This window comes from Diabrotica undecimpunctata, chromosome 7 (assembly GCF_040954645.1).
Source record: "Diabrotica undecimpunctata isolate CICGRU chromosome 7, icDiaUnde3, whole genome shotgun sequence".
Lineage (NCBI taxonomy): Eukaryota > Metazoa > Arthropoda > Insecta > Coleoptera > Chrysomelidae > Diabrotica > Diabrotica undecimpunctata.
The window spans coordinates 159,652,192-159,669,024 of NC_092809.1; the positions used below are offsets into that span (position 1 = coordinate 159,652,192).

Sequence of the window (16,833 nt, forward strand, 5' to 3'; positions counted from 1 at the left end):
GAAGAGAGGTTTTACTAATAATGGCTTTTGTTGTTTTCTCCAGATAGGTTGTCGGATTATTAGGAATTGGTCTGTAGTGTGGAGTATTAATGAGATTTGAGGGTTTATTAATATAAGAAGAAGTGTTTAGGATGACGGTGGCATTGCCTTTATTGGCGAGAAGAATGACTAGATTTGGATTTGACTGAAGTTCTTTCAGGGCCTTTTTCTCGGATTGGCTAATGTTCGGAGTAGGAGTCTTTGAGTTTTTAAGAACTCTAGCGATGTCTTTTTTAGTTATTTCAGCATCTTCGGAAGGTAAACTGGAGAAGGCTTCTTGAGTTTGACAGATGATTGTCTCAATTGGAATGTGACTTGGGGTAACAGAGTAATTGAAACCTTTTGCTAAAGCTTGAGTGGCAATGGTCGAAATAGGAGTATCAGAAAAGTTATGAAGCACTGTAGTGGGTTTCAACGTTGTGGTTTTTGAAATTTGTTCGGCAATTAGATGCGCTAATTTGCGGTTCTGAGTTTCAGTTTTAGATTCGAAAGTGTTTATCGCCCTATGTGTATTGATACGGTCGAAATTGTCCCATAAGATAGGATCTACATTAAAAGAATGAATATATGACTAGATATTAAAAATACTGATAACTCCGATATGATATTAGTGTTCAGCGACCCCAAAAACTACAGAATAATGAGTTTGCACTGATTTTGTATCGAATTTCCAAAAAACTCCAAAGACGAGGCCCAGGTGCACGAAGACCCCGAAAACCACCCAGTTGTAATATTGAACTCATTTCCGTAAATTAAATTTGTTTGTAAACTTGTTCAATAATGCAATTTTCATTTTCACATCATCATTTTTCGAATCGAATGCAAAAAGTTTCATTGAGATCCATCCTACTGCAAAAAATTGGAAGGTTTATTGCTTCATTGCCTCGCCTATTATCTTTTTTATTAAATTTGCTTAAATTAAAATATTTTTGAAGTGATTTGTATAGATCTATTATTTCTTCCTTTCTACCTTCCTCTGGATCATAAACGCCAATAATTGTAAAATGACCTCTATTAAATTTTAATATAGCAACTCTGTATCAAGACATTAAAAGCTCTTAGTGCCTCTAAGTTCCCAGTTCGTTACTCAATCCAAATTGTATCTAGTTAAGTTGATGCAGTACACTATTATAGTTATTATTTGTTTTCTAGTTGTAATTCATATCAAAATATTACGGCGTTGAAACACAAATTAGTCAAAATTTTCGCGTTTGTATCGGCCCGGGTGACTGAAGACGTGCAGACACCGAAATAACACTTATATCGCTCTATTGATACCGATTTAAACGCGAAAACGGTTTTATTAAATCGTTTTCGTACATCGCGATTAATGGCACCACTGAAGTGGGAAGTATTTTGGACAATAGTTGAATCGTTTTAAAGTTATAAGCAAGGAATATAGAAAAAAACGATATTTTTAGTAATTTTTAAATATTTTAAATTTTTAATTATATTCCGACCTAGGGAGCAGAATTATTATTACTGAAATTATCACAACTTCTTCTGCAAAAATCCGAATGACACCTCTCACATATATCAATATTGTTCTGACGCTATTTTCTTGATGCATTCTAATATTATTTACTATCTTCAGTGGGAAAGTAACACAATTTCAATTCATTATGCGCGTTCATTTTGACGTTTCCATTTCCACTTTTTAAATCCACGAAAGTCACTTTTGAAGTGGAAGTCAAAAGGTGGTTAAGCCCCATTAAAGATACAAAATAATATTCAAGTTTTAATTCTTGAATAATTAAACATTAAAGTTTATTATAATTATTATGTATATAATAATATGAACTACTCAATTAAGTTGTAGGTAAAAATTAAGCAAATTGTACAAGTATTCCTAATATTCCTAATTTGATTTTTACTGTGTACATAAATCCAAATGGAAGCGAAAAGCATATTTTATGAGACCGATATAGAATATGTTATGTATGTCAAACTTATTTTGATGTAGTGTATAAACTGCCAAATAACCACACTAACTTTATTAACAAAAACATACTAGCGCTGATGGTTTTTCGAAACTAATTTGCTGTTCGATGTTGATTAATCAAAAAGGGAACAGCCAATTTTAATGAAGAAAGTTGAATTAGTAATTTAAATTAGTAATTATTAGATTTCAACATTGATGTTTCACAATGCAAAAATTAACATATAGGTCAACATTTTTAAATATGCATCGATTTAAAATTACCTCTATATTAAAAAAAAAAGGTTGTTATATTGGATAGAAAATATAATATCGGAAATAATAAAAATAAACATAAGAAATACGCCAAAAAACGTGTTTTATAAATTATTGTGGCACATGGTTAAAATAACTTTTATTGAAAACAGCAAATAATATTACAATACTTGATAACAACCCAAACTGAATGACAGAACTATTCAAAAACTCAATTACTACCAGTACTTGAACTGTCAACTTCTTGTGTTTATATACATTTTCTGGTGTTCCAGTCCTTACGAGACATTTCGAGATATTTAGATGACATCTAGAGCATTCTAGATTGTTAATACTTCGTATTTTTTGTCAAGAGGCTGGTTCTATATGGAATAAAACTTACTGAACTGACGTAACACAGCTCCTTCCTTTATAGTTATTCGCCTCGAACTCGACTGAAGCCAATAGGGTGGATCAGGTATGGTGCTAATCTCCCGACATGAACTATCTTGGTTCTACTTCTAGCCGAAAACAGTATGAGGTAGATTAGATCGTTTATTTTCTATACATTTTCTTTCACAAGAAAATTTTTCCTCGCCACGTAGTCTTCTTCTTTTTATGTAGACATGACTCTGTCTGTTTTTAATGTGTCTTCAGCAAGTTGTCATTCCATCGTTTTCTTGGTCTTCCTACCGATCGTCTTCCTATTGGGGAACCGTCATTCGGCTTATATGATCATTCCATTCTACTCTTCTATTTCTTACCCAGTTCTTGATTTTCTACACCTTGCATCTACGTCGTATATCTATACTTTTAGCTCTGTCCAATAGTGTCTTACCGTCAATTTTTCTAAGTGTTTTCATCTCTGCTGTTTCTTTTTATTCTTTTTGTTTTAATTTCTGTGTCAGGTCTTGTTTCTGCCGCGTATGTCATTATTGGTCTGAGCTACACTAGTTACATAATTCTAATCAGTACAACCTTGTGAAATATTAGATGTCCATATAATAAATTAATTTCATCTCCAATGGATTTTTAGTTAAGAAAATTGTCAATTACATGCAATTTTCTCGTCCTTATTAAAAGTTATTTATCAAGCAACTGTCTTTTTTCTTCGATTTAATTAAGACCCTGATATATATTGGCATGCCAGATTAAAAACCTAAATGAAGGACTTTTTAATTTACTTAATGCTTTAGATAGAAGGTTAACTTTAATCATTTTATAAAATTATAGGTTCATTTAGAAATAAATGTTTCTCGAGTTAATAGAAAGTTGTTTAATTATTAAAAATTGTAAAGTAACATTTGTTTTTCGCGTATTAAATGAAAAGACGTTTTATGATTTTATGATAACTTTGTTTTAACTTACTAAATTACATACAACTAAACTTAAATTGCTTCTTACAAACTATACCTACGAAATCTTAGCTAGGACTGATGTGCAAGTCCAGAGACATGTTCAACTGCTATCTGTCCTAAATTAACCAGACAGATAATTGATTACTTAAGGTCAATGTGGCGAAGCCGATGTAAGTTTTTACAATTGTTTAAAGAAAGCGTTACAGTAAGAACCCTGTTATAGGGGCGCTAATGTCGTCGCTTTAGCGTCCAACATGGACTATCATGGAGTAAATTATAGGAACGACATTGCCGTCGACAAGTCCGCCTTATCCTGACAGCAAGCGTTGCTAGCGCGGCTGGTCATGTTTGTAGCGCGCAGTTCAAGGTTGCACATAGCGTGCATTAAGTTATAGCGCTGAACATGCAGACAAAGTTATTTCAACGCGACGCAACTACAGTCACGTATAACTTGGAAATTATGCGCCCTGTTTTCCGCGTCCAGTCGCTAAACACTTATTAACGTTTATTTCCAAGTTAAGGAAATCACGTCCGCTAAAATCCGTTTGTGTGTACCTAATAGTATACTATTCCTTTTAGGCAAGGAAATAAAGCACTAAACCTAACAATTCTCCGCAGCAAGATTAATCGCTATGCAACTTTTGCATTCGATTCGGGTTGTTGTCAGGAAAGTTTGTGAACAAAATTCATGGTGGTAAAATGGAAATTGCATTTCCAAAATACATAGAAAATTAAAAATTTGCAAACTCGCCTATAACGGCGATGGTCTCCTGCAGTTTCATGTTAATTTCATTCTAAATTAATTGACAGTTATTACTCAGAGGTTTTCGAGGTCGCTGAACACGAATGTTTCGTTGATAAAAGACCTCAGAATACCTTATATAAAACTTCAAAATATTATCCAAAACATTTTTGGGGCTTTTAAGCAGTTGGTAGCACTTATGAAGTGCCAGGTGATACATATTATAATCTCACCTGTAACAGGTCCCTCCTTTTACTTTCGCATGTTCTCTTATACTTACTAGTACACAGAGATCCTTCAAGTAACATAGTTAAAGTGCCTTTTTTCTCCTCGCTCTATTTCAAATTCTTATGAAAATCACTGTTTTTCATATCAAAATGTGGATATAGAAAGAATGGCTTGACTTGCAATTTGGCACGTAAAAATTGTACAAATATGGAGAACTATGAAGAAAATCTGTATGAGGAATAAATAAATTTGAATGATATGATTATTTGTTGATCATCTTTTTTTAAATAACAACTTATCAAAAAACTTCAGCAGACTTCCACGCCGTTCACCAGATATCTTGGAGATCATGGTCGTCGTAATATTTGTGTCAGCAACTCCAAAAAATCCTGAGTAATGACTTTCGACTGATTTCTAATGAAGATAACAAAACACCAGGAGACGAGGTCCACTATGAGCACTAGGTAGCTGGAAGACCATCGTTGTTATAATAATTGAATTGGGCGACCTCGAAAACGCACGAGTTATAACTGTCAACTGATTTAGAATGATATTAATATACTCCAGGAAATTATATCCACCCTGGGCACCAGGTAGCTTGAGGACTATCTTCGTTATCATATTCGTGTTCAGCAACCTGGAAAACCCCCGAGTAACAAAATTAAACTAATTAATGTCGATATTTTTGTAATTGCAAATTTTTCATTTTCTATGCACTTTGAAAATGCATTTTTCTTATTCACAAAATGCAATGTTTATTTTACCACCATGAATTTTGTTCACAAACTTTCCCGGTTCGAATGCAAAAAGTTTTACAGCGATTCAGGTACAGTTCTTCGTTTCTTCGCCTATTGTAATTGCTATACCGTGCTAGTCAAAAGACTGTTCCCCTCGTATCATTTGAAGGTTATATTTATAACAGTGAAATTTGGCGGAAGGTAATAAACAGAATAATAGATAGTATAATAGTATAATTTTAAATAGGATCTTATGGCAAGTGATACTTAGTTTGAAAGATATCGAAAATACCTATTCAACCATACTAATTTTATTTGAGTTTAAGTTCATTTTGATGAATAAATTAAATAAATACTAAAATTGTAGTTTCGCATTTAATTAATTCAATTTTTCAATTCTCTAATTGTTTTTACGTCAACGTTAACTTTGTTGACAATTAACCAGAGGCGAACGTTAGAATATTAATTAATTAAATGCGAAACTACAATTATTTTAATATACCTACTAGCGGACCAACTCGACATCGAGTTTTTTAAATGAAATTTTTATTTTGCGAGAAAAATATACAATATATACAATGACCGGAAGTAAAAATATTTTTATCAATAACTCAAAAACTATAAATGATAATTTCGGTGAACTTACATTTTTGAACTCTACGTTGAATTCTCTATTGATTTGACTAATAAAAACGAAACCGGAAGTCGACCTCAAAAACGGAATGCAATTTTTAGTTCATCAAATGTCGACATGGATATCATTTAGCAGTCAATTTTGCATGCTGATCACGAATCCGGTGTCAGATTTGCTCTATCTTAACGTTTTATGCGCGTTTCGGGTCACTTCCGGTGTCGGATCGCAACCGGAAGTACATATTTAGATTCGTCTCGACGAGACCTTTCGATCCATATATACATTGTGGGGTCTAAAACTTAAAGTAAATTTTAACTTCCGGTCATCTCAAAACCGGAAGTGAATTTTTGTACCAAAAGTATATCTTGACAATCTCATACGTAATACTAATAATATTCCGAAAAAATATTTTAATTATCTAATATGGTTTTTGAGTAAAGTGGTGGACAAGAAAAGGGCTTAGCGTTTTAGTATATAAGATTCAATCATACTAATTTTGTTTGGATCTAAGATCATTTTGACGAATAAATTAAATAAATACTAAAATTCTAGTTTGGCATTTAAATAATAAAAATTCTAACGTCCGCCTTTGGTTATTTGTCAAAAAAATTGACGTTTGTCAATTCTTTAGTTATTTTTAGTTTGCAAAAACTTAATATTTAGTTTCTGTTTTTGCTTAGTTTAGTCAATTCAAGTTTAGTCAAGTTGTTTTTAGTTAGTTGTTCTTAGTTCATATTTAGTTTAATTACTAATTAACGAGACGTTTAAATTTTTACAAAGGCAGAATGGTACGTACTGTAGCCGACAAAGTAGCAGATGTGTTAATAATTGGTGAATGTGGAAATAATTTCCATACAGCGGAACGTTTTTTTAATTACAGGTACCCCGATCGCCCTACGTCGAGAGCTTATGTAGTGAACCCTACTTCTTCAGCCCAAGTTGCATCTATCTATGGAATCAGTCAAAAGATAGTACACCGATTGTTGACTGAAACAAATTTCATCCATAAAAATTAAAAATTGTGCACCAACTTTCAGATGATGACTAGAATTCTGTGAAAATATGTCCAATAAAATTAACCAACAGCCCAATTACATAAAAACAATTTATTTTAGTGACGAAAGAACTTTTTCTCTCAATGGAAATGTTAACACATACAATGTGAGGTATTGGAGTGACACAAGTCTTTCGTGAAACACATACTCAATTTCCAAAAAAAATAAATGTTTGGCAGGTATTTTGGGAAACCACATAGTTGGTCCAGTTTTTCTCAATACTAACGTAACCGGTGAAGTGTATCTGGAGATGTTACAAAATGCAATTGAACCGTTAATACTTGAAATTCTGGAGGATAATCCAGATAAATTCGGCAACTTGGAAATAACGTTTCAACAAGATGGTGCTCCTGCACACCATTATGGTGCAGTAAGACGTTACCTAGATAAGAAATATCGTGGTAGATGGATTGGACGACGAGGTACGATAGACTGGCTACCTCGGTCATTGGACCTCACACCATTAGATTTTTTTCTATGGGGATACTTGAAATCTAAAGTTTACGCTACAGCACTCGACAACATTGACATTTTGAAACAAAGAATTGTTGAATAATGTAGGGCAATTTCCCCCGACACATTTGAACGAGTACGGCATGAGTTTAGAAATAGGATGCATTACTGTCAGGAAGTAGATGGAGCACATTTTAAACACTTACTATAAGAACTGGTTGTTGAATATTTTTTAATTAAATGAGAAGCTACAATTTTAGTATTTATTTAATTTATTCATCAAAATGAGCTTACCCAAGGTCCCATTTAAAATTATCTGTCACAGTGGCGCTGTAACGTCATCTGTCACTATTATGTCACCTGTTATATGTCACTAGTTGAGAAGCCTACGTCTGCTTATTGCATCCCTCCAAATTTCACTATTATAACAATAACCGTTCAAAAGATACGAGGGGGGAACGGAGTTTTTGACTAACACTGTATAATATTTTATAATATATTATTATATTTTAAAGGTGTTACTGTATTCTTAAATTAATAATAGATATTTAACGAAGTAGTAGTATATTGGAATGTAATATTTACCTTGCGTTTACTATTTCCTCAAGGCCAGTATGTATAGATGAAGTAGAAAAATTAAATTCACTTTGAAAATGCCAACATTTTCCCGCATTAGTTTTGTTAAGAGCCAAGTTTCATATTTTATATTGAAGTAGAAAATAATAATAAGCAATATGTTAAAAGAATGCAATTAATCTCTTAACAAAGTTGTTTGATATATGCTTTACGTGGAGGTCTACCTTATTTATAAAATTGTTACAAATAAGCACTGATCAATTTCTCATTTTTGTGTCATTTTAATCAATAAAAATAATAACGGTAGACTCCCTTTGCACCGCTTGAACAGATGATCGGAGTAGAGTAAAAGGTTAGTCTATTTTTCATGGTCCTGTGGTATTCAAGCACGGTAACAAGGCCAATGCTAAGTTTCAACCGGCTCTTATTAGCCCTAGTTTTGTCCAAGGTGCCCATTTTGTTAAATATTTCTCAGTTTCTACTCTTTATTCATTTTATTTTGTGAATTTTAACATCTTAATTCTATATCTGATAAAACACTGATTTCAAGTTAAGTTAAATGAGGATACGCTTTTAATTTTTATTGTCAGAATATTTTCTGGAAAAGCTTATTTAACTATTGAAAAAAATTGGCACACCCCAACATTTGTTCAAAAAACATTCTGAGGTGAAATCTTTTATTCAACTGTTTTAGTAATTTAAATATTATGTTTATATGGGATTAAGCCACAATTATTGGTTGTAATGAAAATCACATTTTTAACTAACTAATGTTTATTTTTTCGATTTCCAGTCCGCAAATCGTTTTCAAAAAAGATTATTATGCAAATTCTGGAAAAAATGTATTTAGTTAACCAAAGTTATTTTTTAGTGTTTATTACATTTCAAAATTGACATGTTTGACCTCGATCTTGTAGGCAAACAACACGTTAATGGCTGCAAAAATCTGAGGGTGATGTTTTTATCCTAGGAATATCAAATTCTGCCTGTTTTGTGTACTTTGTGTTATATGTTAGATTTATATATGTAGATTTGTGTATTGTGTGTTGCATATGTATTGTGTATAAGGTTGTAGGTGATATTATTTTCGACCTTCTATTACTCCGCTATTGCTGGTATATTCTTGTTGTTGACTTTTTCTTTTTGTATTGGCAACAAAAGCCTGCTACATTCTGCTGATGGGTTTGCTACACATTTTTCTTCGTTGCGTAGGATGAGGGCTGCTTCTTTGACTTTTCCCTTTTTCGTGTCTGTTTCTTTTATGATTAATTATGCATCTTTCCATTGTGGTCTGTGCTCGTTGTCAAACAATACAAACATATAACACAAAATACACAAAACAACCAGAATTTGATATTTTTATGGTAAAAACACCAACCTTAAATTTTTATTTACATGCTGTTTACCTACATTTACAAGATCGAGGTCAAGCATGTCTATTTTGAAATTACATAATCCATAACAAATAACTTTGGTTATGCATTTCTTACAGAATTTGTATAATAATCTTTTTTGAAAACGATTTCCGGAGTAGAATTCGAATCGTCAAACATTAGTTAGTTAAAAATATGATTTTCATTACAACCCACAATTGTGGCCTAATCCCATATAAACATAATGTTTAAATTAGACCTGTTACAAGCAAGTCATTTTAGAGTGTTTTAGTTATATATAGTATTTTGTTGACATATTATACAATACTTTAATCTGCATGATCTAAAACTTCACTAAAGTTCTTCAGTAAAGTGATCTAATACAGTCACTAAAAAAATTGTAGATATCAATTTTTTTAAGTCGTATATTAGGTTTGTCAAAAAATATAAATCGCCGTAGGGATATTGTTTCTAACAAATATCGAAGAGTTCGTATATTGCCTAAATCTGTAACAAATATGGGTGGGGGTTGAATACTTTTTTATCTTCACCAGTTCCGGTTTGGTAGGTCTCATCAGGTAGGTACTCCGTCTAAGCTACCAAATTTATTAGACGTTGGTGTAGGTACTTTGAGCCAGTAATCACTTATGATTGTCTGTTTTAATTGTTTATCAACTTCAGGGCTGTCATTTCTTGCTCTTTTGCAGGATTGAACAGCTTCCATTCTTGCTCATTATTTTCATAGGTATCTTGAGGATTAGTGTTATATAGTTTTCAGGATTCATAAAAAGAAGTATAGTTAGAAAGAATTGACTTACCTGGTTGTTCGTGTTGATTGTGTCAGTCGACTCTGTTTTTTTTCGATTGGTTTTGCTTTGTAGTTATTTTCAAGGTCACTGCCATGTGTGATTACACTTTTAAGTATGGTGTTGTATATGAGTTGTTTGTTCGCTTTAGATATTGTTTGGCCCCACAGAATGCCGTTCATCATGGATATGTCTTTTCTACCCTGTATGTTTCTGTCTTTTATAGCAGCATCGAGTGCTCCATCTTGAGTTATCTTCATACCCAGGTACTTGTATTCATCACAGTGTCTAATTTCTACCCCATCGTCTAATATAATGGACTGCTTTGTCCCTCCAATACACATGGCTTCAGTTTTCTTAATGTTGACTTCGAGACCCCATTTGTTATATTCTTCTATTAGCTTCCGAGTCATGTAACTCAAGTCGTCATTATCCTGAGCAATCAGTATTTGGTCATCAGCGAAACATAAGGTGTACAGTGTAGACTCGTCATTGAGAGGAATTCCCATGCCATTACATTTTCATATATATATATATATATATATATATATATATATATATATATATATATATATATATATATATATATATATATATATTCGGCTTTTTATAACGTCTTACGACGTTGTCCGACTCCCAAACGCCACTGTATTCTGTCTTGAGTTAGGTCTTCGTCCAGATTTCGAGCGCTAATCGCTTTCCTAACTCCCAGGTTCCAGCTCTGTGGTGGTCTTCCTCGTTTCTTCTTCTCTGGGGGTTGCCACATCATCGTTTTTTTAGGCAATCTTTCGTCCTCCATTCGGCTCACATGCCCATACCATATGAGCTGTTTTCTCTCAATATCCTCAACTATAGTGCCCTCTATACCCATTTGTTGTTTTATCACTTCATTCCGTATTCTGTCGGCTCTTGATATTCTCATCGATCTTCTGATGGCATCCATTTCCGTGGCTTCGACCTTTTTCTTATATTTTTCGGTTATTCTCCATGTCTCAGCTCCATAAAGTAGGCTAGTTTTAACCATTGTCTCATAGATGTTCCATTTTCTTTTCTTTGATATTTCTTTACTCCATAGAATTCCGTTCAAACATGCTATAGCTCTTCGTGCTTGTACAATTCGATGTTCTATTTCTCGTTCGTCTTTTCCACTACGGTCGAAGATGACGCCCAGGTATTTATATTCGTTGCATGGATTTATTTTTTGATTGTCATCGATATCGAGTTGTTCTGCTTCAGCTCCAATTGAGAGGTATTTTGTCTTTTCTAAATTGATATTTAATCCCCATTTCTGGTATTCTTCAATTAGTTTTCTAAGCATGTATTCCATGTCATCTTTGTCATTTGAGATTACCACCTGATCATCTGCAAACTGTAAAGTATATATGTAATCCTGATCGTTCAATTGTATACCCATTCCTTTGACTTTCCTTTTCCATTGTTTCAGAGCTGCAGAGATATAAATCTTAAATAGAGTCGGAGAGATACAACATCCTTGTCTGAGACCCTTAGTAACTGCAAATTTTTCAGCTAAGAGGTTTCCGAATTTCATTTGGGAGTTTGAACCATAATATAGATCTTTGAGAGCACTAACCAATGTTTGATGTATGTTTGATGTGCCCAGGACTTCCCATAGTTTATTTAGCGGGACTGTGTCATATGCCTTCTCAAGATCTACAAAAGTCATATGTAACTCTCTATTTGTCACAATTTTCTTTTCTATAATGTGTTTAAGACAGAAGATGTTATCTGTACATGAACGACCTGCTCTAAATCCTCCTTGTTCTTCGTCTTCAGACGATTGATAATCTTCCTCTATCAGGTCCCGTAGTATTCGACCGTATAGTCGACTCATTGAACTTGTGACCGATATCCCTCTATAGTTTTTACAATTTCTCCTGTCACCTTTTTTATATATTGGGGTCATATATGCCGTTTTCCATTCATCTGGTGTTGGATGTCAATTAATATATTCGTTAAATATCACCGTGATCATTCTGTGTAATTTCTCTGAGCCATTCTTTATTAATTCCGTAGTTACTCCCTCTGGTCCACTTGCTTTCCCATTCTTCATCCCTGCTATAGCTTTTTGAACTATGTTGATATCTATGGTAATATGCTCTCCCAGAATTTCGATTCTTGATGAATTCATATCTTCTTTAAATTCGTCTCTGTTCTCATTTAATAGATGTTTGTAATAATGTGTCCAATCCTCGGGATTTATGGGATTTAGAATCACTTTCTCGTTAGTCGGCTTCTTAACAGAGTTTATAAACTTCCACGCCTCAGTGCATTGTCGTCCTCCAATATAAGATTCTATCTCTCTGCACCTTCTATCCCATATCTCATTTTTGGAGGTCATAATTATCTTTCTAGTTTTCTTCTTCATTTCATTGTATCGGTCTTTGTCTGTGCCATCTTTTGTATTCAACCACTTATGGTATAATCTTTTCTTTTCTGTTACCGCATTTTCGACGTCTTCATTCCACCAAAGCTTGTTACTAATTTTATTTTGTTTGATTCCTAAGACCTCCTGTGCTGTTTGATGAATACTTGATATTATGTTCTCATATATGCATTTGGTATTTGTTAGTGTTTCGTCAAGTTTGGAGTCCATTCGAGTCTTATATAGTGTGCGGGTGCTCTCATGAATTAAACTGGACAGATTGTATTGAGGAAGATCAATTCTTCCTAAAAGTTGTTCGTCTTGGCTTGATGAGACACTGTCCTTTAATCTATATGGGAAAACAATTTTTGCCCTGACCATGTGGTGATCTGATCCACATACTGCTCCTCTCATAGCTCTAACATCTCTAATGAGTATTTGTGAATTTTGTTTAACTATCACGTAATCTATTATAGACTTAAGATTCCTTGTTGGTTGAAACCATGTATATTTGTGTATGTTTTTGTGACAGTAATATCCGTTAGTTATTTTGAGTTCATTACTTTCACAGAGATTGATAAGTCTTTCTCCGTTATCATTTACGACGTCTTCTCCATAAGGTCCAATTACATTGTTGTTGCGCTTGTTTCCTGTTCTTCCATTAAAATCGCCTAATAAAAATATTTCTCGGTTATTTCCAACTCTATTAATAACTTCGTTTAATTTTGCAAAGAATTCTTCTTTTGTGGTTGCATTCTCATCCTCTGAGGGGGCATAGATTGCTAGTATTGTTGTTTTTTTATGGTGTAGGGTCATATTTACTTGCAGGATATTTTCATCTATTGCAGTCCAGCTGGTAATTTTCCTTTTAAACTTTTTGTTAATAATTACGGATACTCCTCTCTTAGCTCTTTCTTCCTTTGGTACGCCGCCGCCATTACATTTTCATTGAGAGAAAAAAAAATGTTGTCATTGAAGATTTTATAAAAACTACTAAATTAATAAAGAAAATTGCAAAAGTGTATTGAATGAAGTGCATAACAAGTTTATCATGGAATTGGTTAATATTTAGTATTTTTCCCACACAATTTCCTTTTTGATGCTTATATATACCATTTTTTTTCTTCCTATGCATTATAATACTCATGTAGTAATAAATTCAAATGCTGTGGTGGCCTCCATGTCATTTTTATCACACTGAGACTCTACGTGTAGTTTGGCGGTATTTTGCTGCTCATCAAGTATAGGTATACTAGTTAAGGGGTATGTTTTTTATTATTATCAAATAAGTTTTATCAATTATTTAAAATTGTACTTATAAAATTTACTATAAAATCGATTGTCTGTTAATATGCCTTAAAGGGAGTATATATATTTTTTCAAGATTCAAGATTTATTTTCCATTCTAATATATATTTTTTCATTACAGCAACAGCCGGGAACAAAGGAATAAAGCAGAAAAACAAAGGAGGGACAGACTGAACTCTTATATCGGGGAGCTAGCTTCTTTAGTGCCCATGGTAGCAAGAAGTGCTAAAAGGTTAGATAAAACCAGCATCCTCCGACTGACTGCAACACATTTAAGGATCAAACAACGTACGTATCTTTTTATTTTTTTTATTCTCTCTCAAATTCAGCATGTTAAAGATCATCTTACTTTGTTAAAGGTCTGTTTTGTTTGGTGTTAAATTATCTTTACAGAATTGTTAAATAGAAACCTGTTGCTATCTGAAACAAAATAAAATTGAGATTAAAAGAATATGTTTTGGTAGCTCGAACAACAATCTTAGTACTATACCAATCAAATCAACAATGGTCCTTTGTGTAACATTAGTGTTTTGTTACTTTTTTGATCTTCTTGTGAGGATATTCCTTTATTTCCCCAGGTTTTGTAGGTAAGTTTTAACAGGAGAAAAGGTATTTGATGTTTGAACTGACCTTCTGTGTTTTAATATTCCTATTAAAGCTGCCTCAGGAACAGCAGTAATTGTAACAAGTTTTACCTTGTTTAGAAGTATCAATGATAATTTTTATTAGTCATAATCCATACTGATACCACGCAACTAATCCAATACAGAATATATTATTGTATGAATAATTTTGCAGAAGCCTAATTTGCATTCTTCCTAATTTTTCTGATGCGTAAAATATGCAAAACATCCCTTCTATTCATAGATTAAATATATATTATGTACGTATTTGCACCTTAGTGAAAGAAATCTTAGCACTAGCAGTTTCTGTTTATTTTGGAAATCTTCATCCTGGTTGTTAACTTGACGCAGATATCGTGATATCATGCAAATATTAGCTAATTTTTTCAATGTTCCTCAGATTCTCGCTATCTTCTGTCAAGTGCAGCACCAATAGTAGCAACAATATGGTCCGTGTATCTACCTGACTTCTTTTGCCTTCTACTGTTCCCGGGATTGGTAAGTTTTTCAAGACCAGTTCCTCGTATTCTTAATTCTTCTCAAACTTCTCAAAAGAGTAATCTCAAATTAGTCTTTTCTTTATGTTTAGCTAATTGAGTATAGATTCGTTTGTTCGTTAAACTACCTCAGAATGCGCCTAAAGCCGCACCTCTATATTTATATCTTTCTCCATAAGGATCCAGCATTCCGATGCATAATTAAAAATTGGAAAAACGAGACTTTTTACCAGTCTCATTTTTCTGTAGATAGTTATTTCATGGCTTTTCCAAATTTTTGTTAATTTTGTCATAGAACTTTTTGCAATTGCTAAGCGGCGCTTTATTTCTTCAGTACAACCCCCCTTTTTAGATATTAAAGAGCCTAGTATACAATTTTATTTACAATAGCTATATTGTTTATCACCCTTACGTAATTTTAATTGTCGATTATCAGGATCCTTGTTTTGTCTGTTTATTTTAAGACCTGTTAGGCTTATTTTTTCAATCCGTTGTAGCAAGTAATTTGGTTTAACTTCGTAGATAGCAAGAATGGTTGTATTATCTCCATATTTCAGGATGCAAATATTCTTCCCGCCGATGGTGATGCATCCTTTTAGCCTACATTAGCTTTCCGCATTATCCATTGACCATATATATTGAATAAAATTGGGTTTAGTGTTCAGCCTTGTTCCGCGATTTAATGACACTGAAATTTCCAGTTAGTTTCCCATTTACTCTCATTCTGGCATAATTGTTATTGTATAGGCTTTTAATTAGCAGTATCATGATGCGATACTCCCATTACAGACAAAACCAAAAAGAAACATTTTCTTCCAGTTGACTAGGTCAAAGGTTTTATTATATATAATCTATGAATGGTTACGATGTTGAATTCTCTGGATTTTTCTATAATTCGCACGTTTAAAATTTGTTTCGTAGTGCCACGTTCGGGGACGAAACCTGCAATGAGAGCAATTATGCGATGGTTGCTACATAAATCTTTCGCTCTCATTTTGTGTATGGGGATATATAGTGATGTTTTCCAAATCTTCACGCCATTTACCTATCTCTCACACTCGTTGACAAATTTAATGTATTATTTCCACTCCAATGTCTTCTAGTGCTCAAATAATTTCAATAGCTTTGTTATCTTAGTCCAGGCGGGATCTGTCGAAAAGCAGACCATAAAGGAGATTTTCCATATTTTCTTCATCCTGAGCTTCTCTTGTTGGGACATATATTTGTACTACATTAACATTAACTGGACTGGCATTCAGTCTGACAATTATCCGATCACTAACGGCTGTTTATTCGTTTACAGAGCTTTTAATGACATTATTTACAACCACTGCCATGACATTCCGAGATTCTTTGCCATTACCAGAGAAGTAAACATCATTGCAATATTTTGATATAAAAGGTCCTTAAATAACGTTGTATCTCGTTGTTAATTACATCCAATTTTACGGTTTCCAACAATCCCCGAACATTCCACGTACTAATTTTAAGGGTGCTCTATGTTTTTATTTTTATTTCAAACGCAGAATTTTCATGGTGTGTCTGGTTTCTCACAACATCATGCCCGGTAGCCCATTTCACACGATTAGCCCCTGAGGCCATTTGGCGCCAATTGCTAATTGGATCGGAATACTGATATTTTTAGAGGTCATCTTTCATGATAGTTCTTGGGACAAAATATGATGATCAGAAAGGGAAGAGAAGATATTATGTTCAATCTAGAACTCTGGTTTCTCCCTTCAACATTGGGTATGTATATTAAAATAGAAAAATGAAAGGCAGAGGACTATATAAAACTTTATTTTAAAAATAAGTGAAATCAAACATAAATATACATAACCAAACTAA

The 16,833-nt window shown here is 33.2% G+C and overlaps 1 protein-coding gene across 2 annotated transcripts in view; it reads left to right on the top strand.

Annotated features, from left to right (window-relative positions):
• Positions 1-16,833, top strand: part of LOC140446094 (basic helix-loop-helix ARNT-like protein 1) — a 243,697-nt gene that overhangs the window by 195,476 nt on the left and 31,388 nt on the right. For both annotated transcript variants that reach the window (XM_072538624.1, XM_072538623.1), the window contains one exon: positions 13,987-14,153. In XM_072538624.1, coding sequence (XP_072394725.1) covers positions 13,987-14,153 — 167 coding nt within the window. The remainder of the gene's footprint in view (positions 1-13,986; positions 14,154-16,833) is intronic.